Source organism: Anser anser (assembly GCF_964211835.1).
Source record: "Anser anser genome assembly, chromosome: 2".
Lineage (NCBI taxonomy): Eukaryota > Metazoa > Chordata > Aves > Anseriformes > Anatidae > Anser > Anser anser.
The window spans coordinates 81,020,721-81,027,236 of NC_139721.1; the positions used below are offsets into that span (position 1 = coordinate 81,020,721).

The 6,516-nt window shown below is 46.0% G+C and overlaps 1 protein-coding gene across 1 annotated transcript; it reads left to right on the forward strand.

Annotated features, from left to right (window-relative positions):
* Positions 1–1,062: 1,062 nt before the first annotated feature.
* RNF152 (ring finger protein 152) lies at positions 1,063–5,522 on the forward strand (the record flags this gene model as incomplete). The annotated part of the gene is made up of 1 exon (XM_083823534.1): positions 1,063–5,522. One exon carries the CDS (start codon positions 1,063–1,065, stop codon positions 1,672–1,674), a length of 612 nt encoding a protein of 203 aa, XP_083679660.1. The 3' UTR covers positions 1,675–5,522.
* Positions 5,523–6,516: the final 994 nt, after the last annotated feature.

The window sequence follows — 6,516 nt, forward strand, 5'->3', positions numbered from 1 at the left end:
GCAAAAAGTTGTAAAAATGTCGCCCCTTCATATTTATCATGCGTTGGAGTGACTGAGATCAAACAGGGCTAAACAACTTGCTGTGGAAGTAAATACAGCTGCCTCTTTTTGCATAGTGATAAGAAATAAGTGGGGAAACACAAGGAATCCCTTTTTAATGACTAGTGCGGAACAAGGTCAGGAACAGTTTGCCTTCAATGCCGTGCATTAACAGATGGTTCTCCATGGCACGCTGCAGTCCTGGGTCTAAGCAGAGCCTCTCACCTTGAGCAATGTCTTCCTCAGTGACAAGGTTTGCGTCAGATGGCCGTGTTCAGAAGCTGTTTGTGTAACTGGGCAAACAGTTAATTTAACTGAAAAACTTGCCATTTCTTTCTGTTGTGCACAGATGTGGGTGTTTCGTTGTAAATAGGCGGTTGCTCATTCAGGCATGTATTTTACAGTCATAACGTCGGGAGCTTGTGGAAATGCATCCCTTTAAACATTTTTTTTCCTCCACCTTGCTCACAGAACTACTGGTTGAGCCAAATAGCTAAAAATCCTCAGGGGTTTAAAGGATTAAATGAGAGCAATTGTTACGGTGCAGAAAGGGCTGCAAAGTTCTGAAAGTACAAGAGGCGGATGCCGAAGGACCTGCTTCATGGACCTTTCATGGGTATAAATATGAGTGGAAGTCTGGAACGTTGGTAGTGATTTTATGACTGCGCAGAAAGGGAGATCTGCTGATGGCTGACTGGAAAGTTAGACATGAGGGGTTTTGGTGAAGCTGACAAACTCACATTTGGTTGTTTGGGATTGCAAATTGGTTTCTCCTGCTATCTTACAAAGTCAGTTCTAGTTTTTACTCACCCTTAGCCTCTGGCTCCGTTTCCTCTTGCTCCTGTAATTAATCCACTGATTCACGTTTCTCTGTTTGCCTCAGGTGCTGAAAGATCAGGACCAGAGGTTTCCCTGCGCTCTTCCCAGCCTTCCTGAGGAGAAGTAGTGGAAGGCGGCTGCGGGGTGCCGTGGCCAAACCTCCCTGCCAGGCCGGCGGTGCCTCCCCGCGTCGTGCCGGCCACCATGGAGACACTGTCCCAGGACTCCCTGCTGGAGTGCCAGATTTGCTTCAACTACTACAGCCCGCGCCGGCGGCCCAAGCTGCTGGACTGCAAGCACACGTGCTGCTCGGTGTGCCTGCAGCAGATGAGGACCAGCCAGAAGGACCTGCGGTGTCCCTGGTGCCGCGGCATCACCAAGCTGCCACCGGGCTACTCCGTGTCACAGCTGCCTGATGACCCTGAGGTGATCGCCGTCATCGCCATCCCCCATGCCTCCGAGCACACCCCTGTCTTCATCAAACTCCCCAGCAACGGGTGCTACATGCTGCCCCTTCCTCTCTCCAAGGAGAGGGCCCTGCTGCCGGGAGACATCGGCTGCCGCCTCCTGCCCGGCAGCCAGCAGAAGTCCCTGGCGGTGGTGACGATCCCGGCGGAGCAGCAGCCGCTGCAGGGCGGCCTCCCCGCTGAGGTGGGCACGGAGGAACCCGACCGCAGAGGCGTAGTGAAGAGCTCCACCTGGTCGGGGGTTTGCACTGTGATCCTGGTGGCCTGCGTCTTGGTCTTTCTCCTGGGCATCGTCCTCCACAACATGTCATGCATTTCCAAGCGCTTCACGGTGATCTCGTGCGGCTGAGGCGTTGTGGAGGATGCCCCGGGGGTGCCCACCCAGGGGTTAGGGTGGTGGTGGTGGTGGGATCGAGCAAGACAATTCACTGCAACTTTGGCCGATGGCTGCAGGACGCTTTGCTCCGAGATGGCGGTGCGCCGGCCTGGCCCCAGCCCTTGGCGGCCTGCGGAGAAAACCATGTCCCCTGTCTGATGGTAACAGCACTGAGGAGGACTGCATGCGTCACCATAATCATTTATCAAAGGGACTGTAATTTACGGTGATTTTTATCGTGTTACGAGATTAAAGACATCTACATAGCTGGTTATACTGTAAAGTATGCGGTAAGAGCTCTTCTCTAACCACAGTAGATCAAAATCAAAACTGCTCCATGTAGAATTAAAGGAGAACTGGCGTGTGACTCAGTGAAAGGTGTTTGATACCAACCCACATGTGTTATTTTTTAATTGAGGGAGGGAAGGGGGAGACTTGTAGAACTGAGAAATCATTTAGCTGGCAAGGCATTTTATATGTTTTAAACTGCACATTAATTAAACTAAGTTAGGAAGTTGTATAATAGTTTTTAAAAGGAAACATTTTACAAGCAGTTGTTTGGTTCTGTGGTGTGTGTTTTTTGCCTTTCTCTTTCTCTTTGCTTTTCCCCCATTGCTTTCGGCTGTAGAGAAGTGGCGCTTCAAGAATCTTCTGTGTGAAGGAGCTTCCGAGCAGGACAGCAAAGTGAGCTAGGAGGAATACCTGACAATGCAGCCAAAACATTTCTGCCTAACCAGCTTCACGTGAAGGATGGCTTTGAACGGTGAATGTTGGACATGCTGTTTTACCTCTGATCTGGCAACAGGGCTTCCTGCAGACCTGGCCTTCATAGCCATTAGTGAAGAAATGGGTCATGAGAAGTTCTAGGACTCCTTCCTGCAAGGGCATGATAGCAAATTGTCCTTCCTTTTCTTTTTCCAGAGGTTGGGTTCTCTTAATTTTTTAGAAGAATTTAGACCTATTTTGTCTCCCTCTCTCCTAGGAGATAAAGCTTGTGCACCCATGGGTGCTGTAAAAGAGGGGTTGCTCTAAGGAAGCCTCAGCATCACAGTCAACAGACTGAGGACCCTTTTGTGCAATTATTTAATAAGAGCCAGTGACAGAGCTGGGAGAAGAATACAGGATAACCCAACCCTCTTCTGGGTTGCACTGCACCTCCTAAATCACTGTGGATGTCCTAGTGCCAAAATGTCTGGGTGAGCGTGATGGACCTTTCCCCACATTTCATATAAATGTTGGTGTTCATTAGGACAGACTTGGGAAGAAACAAAACAAAACGAAAAAGCACAGGTAATATCCCCCTCCACCTATGAATGTCCTAAAACCCCAGTCATTTGCAGTTCTCTGCTCAGAAAGAGCCAAATTCCCGAACCTGCATTTCAGCAGCACCTTCCTCCATAAAGCAGTCCCACTAGCTTTAGTAATACTGTTTGTAAGTTAAGTAGAACTCTGTGAATTTGGGTATTTGGCAAGTCTGAAAGCTGAAATTTGTTTGAGGTTTAAGGATCAGATCAAGGGGCACATGGCAGAAAGACCTTTAATAAGGCAGAAAAAGCTATTGATTTGCACTGGTTCTTTTTGCAAGTACAAAGTGTGAGCAATTGCCTAAGCATAACTTCCCTGTAGAGTGAACTCTTGTCCTCCACCTAGTGCTCTTTCTAGTAATTAATTAGAAATTGCTCAATGCTGTATTGTAACACTGGAGAACATAATTTTGTCTATACAGTGCCCAAGTTGGCCTTGTAGATGGTGTTGGCTTTCTGATGTCACAAAATCCAGTATCTGGTTCACAATAAACATTCTCAACTAGAACTTCCGTCAGCATACCTCTGACTTAGTGCTGGATTTCTTCCCCTCCTGGTTCACAACCCACCCTTTTCTTCCTCGATTTCTGTTAACTGCAGAATAGCATAAACATATGGTGCTTAATTGTTATGGTGTATGTAGGGTCATGTGTGGAGAGGAACGATTGTGCTGAATTTTATCTACTGTCATATGTATTCATAGCACAGAAAAAAACCATAATCCTCAGATAACACATTCAATGCCTTTTTCATGTAGGTCCAAGTGCCGTATGCCTTGAACCTGACTTATAGTATTGTAATACATTGACACCTCTCAGCAGCACATCTTATTTGGTTGCAGCAGGGAACAACAGGAATTCCAAAATGTGTCTTGTAAACGTGTTAGTCCTGTCACCAGTAGGTAGCCAGATCTCTACTGACATCCACGCTATGCTGCTTGGTACGTAAAGGAAAGCCAGTTCACCAAAAAATCTTGCCTTTATAGACTCTTAAGGAAGTGACCAGACACAGGACTTGACCCTCTACTGCCTTATTCCCTGTAGCAAGTGATGCTTATACCAGGAGTGTATAGCATAGCTGGAAGATGCTCCGAGAACAGCGCGGAAGCATTTTGCACCAACTTCTGCATTTGTTTGAGTTGTCGATGGCTGCACAAAAACATGAGGCAGTCAAAGAGCAGGCCTGGGAGGTGACAGTGTTAAGGCTGGCCTCGTGCTGGCCGTACCTGCCCAACTGGAGCTCATGATGCCGAGGTTTCTCTGGCGTTGCAGAGAACGGTTGTCTTGAAAACTGCCTCTCTTCATCCCTACGTGGGGAGCGCGGTATGAAGGAACAATCAGAAATTAGGTTAAAATACCACGCTGCATAACACATTATGCAACAGGCAGACGTGGGGTTTATCCGGTATTAATGGAGTAAGTATTATATTAGCAGAATACCATCCTGTATTACGTGATGCAGTACGTTGTTTTGTTAATACGAATTTCCTGTACTTTTTGTGCCTGCTGAAATGCATGTTTGACCTAATTTCTGATCCAGACATTTGCCTGCTCACAGCCTTGTGTAAGAGCAATAAGTAAAACCTCAAGATTTTTGTCTGCGTGCGTGTGCGGTGTGTACGTTAATTCCTTTTTTTAAAGAAATTCTGGAGATGTTTTTTGTTCTGGCTTTAGACTGTGACTATCATTATAAATTTGCAACTGCCATATCATGTTGGATCACCTGGCGCATTTGCTGACTTGTATACAAGTGAACTGAATAGTTTGTTGTAATGTACAGTGTTAAAATGTTTCTCAAGTATGTCGATAGTCATACTACTTCAAAAATGCAGTGCAGTCTATCCCATTCCATGGTCCAGTACCTGGCATTGAAAAGTGATGCTATATACACATCTATTTTTTTTTTCTTTTAAACACACATTTCTTTGTAGGTTTTCTCCGTGGAGACATTTGGACCTGTCTAAAGCCCAGGTTCTGGGCTACTTTTTGTTCCCTGGTGTCCAGTAAGAAGTCAGTCACTGCTCAGTTCCAACAAAAAAATAAAAAAAAATAATAATAAAAAGACTTATGTGACTCCAGTGCTGTTTGAGCAGCCAAGGCTTAAAAAGTGGTTGTGGGAAGTACAAATGCACCTGCATTTTTAGAACAAATTACTCCATGTGAATGATGTGTATTTATTTGCTTGTTTAATGCGAAGGATGTGTGTACTGGGGTCCAGCTTCTTTATTATCCTGGGAGGTCCCAACTTCCATTTTGGGCTTGTGCTTTCCTGGCAAACAGACTTTAGGGTTCACTCTGTGAAATTTGATTCAGTGAATTTCAAAAATTCAGATATGCAATTTTGTTATGCGGGATTTTTTGGTTTTAGGAAATTGTGTTCAGTGATTCTTCACGCTTAAGCAAGATGTAAAGGAGCCTGGATGTTTTGTAAACATGGAGCAACCGTGAGTCCAAACTTTCATCTTTATTAATGAAGCTCAGCCTGAATAAAACATTAGCAGGAAAAGAATGATATCAAGTGCATTATGGTACCTCTGTTGCTTTGACATCAAATGAAGAGCATGGATGGGAATTTGGCAGAATTGCTCCGTATTTTACGAGGGGTTGGCGGAAATTTGATTCTTAGTGTTTCAAGGCGAAGTGTTAAGTGTGTGGGATGTGGCAAGTGGTGAAAGGATTTTCACATTTCATTACCTTGGAGTACGAAATTATAGCTGAAGACTACTGAGCCACACAGCAGATTTTGTGTGTGTTTTAATCAGATGATTTACAAGTTTTAAGTAAACCGTTTGTTTATGGAAGTGAGAGGTTATTGGCTTTTATTTTAAGCATGTGTTGTACAGACTGGCAGGCTGGCTCCCCCTTCGCAGTCCTGTTAGTGCTGCTGGAGCCCTGGGCAGCCAACCTTTGTAATATGGCAAATGCTTTTCTGGAACGGAGATGGCTGACTTTGTACTGGCTTTGTTACATTCAAAACAGGGCTAAAACGAAACAATTCATACATGATTTGAGCTCTACTGCCAGTGTCCAGGCATCGAAAGCTCCTGGCACCGATCTACTGCATAAACTGGTTCAAGCCTCTCTGCTCCCGGCCTCTTCTCACAGGAATGCCAAGTGGAGGACGTTGCCTCCTCCTGGGCATAGGAAGGGGCCGTGCCCGCCATGCACAGCCAAACATGCCCCCGGGAACGAGGGCTGCTAGCACGGGAGATGCTTCTGTGAGTACTGCAGGAGACATTCACAGGTGCAGTGAACACATCTCAAGTAAATTTTGGCATCGAAACATTTCCTTATCCTAATTGCACATAAAGCGAGGCTTGAAATGTCTTTTCCCAGACTTTTTCTATGGGTGGATGAGGGCGAGGGAGGGAGGGAAGAAGGAGCTGCATGGGAGCAAATGAGTCCCAGCATCGTCCAGGAGGCTGTTGAAGGATCTGCTGGCCCTGAAGGCAAAAGTTTTCATGCAAGAGCTTCAGCAGGGCAAGACTGTCTGGAAATGCTGCAGTGGGTTT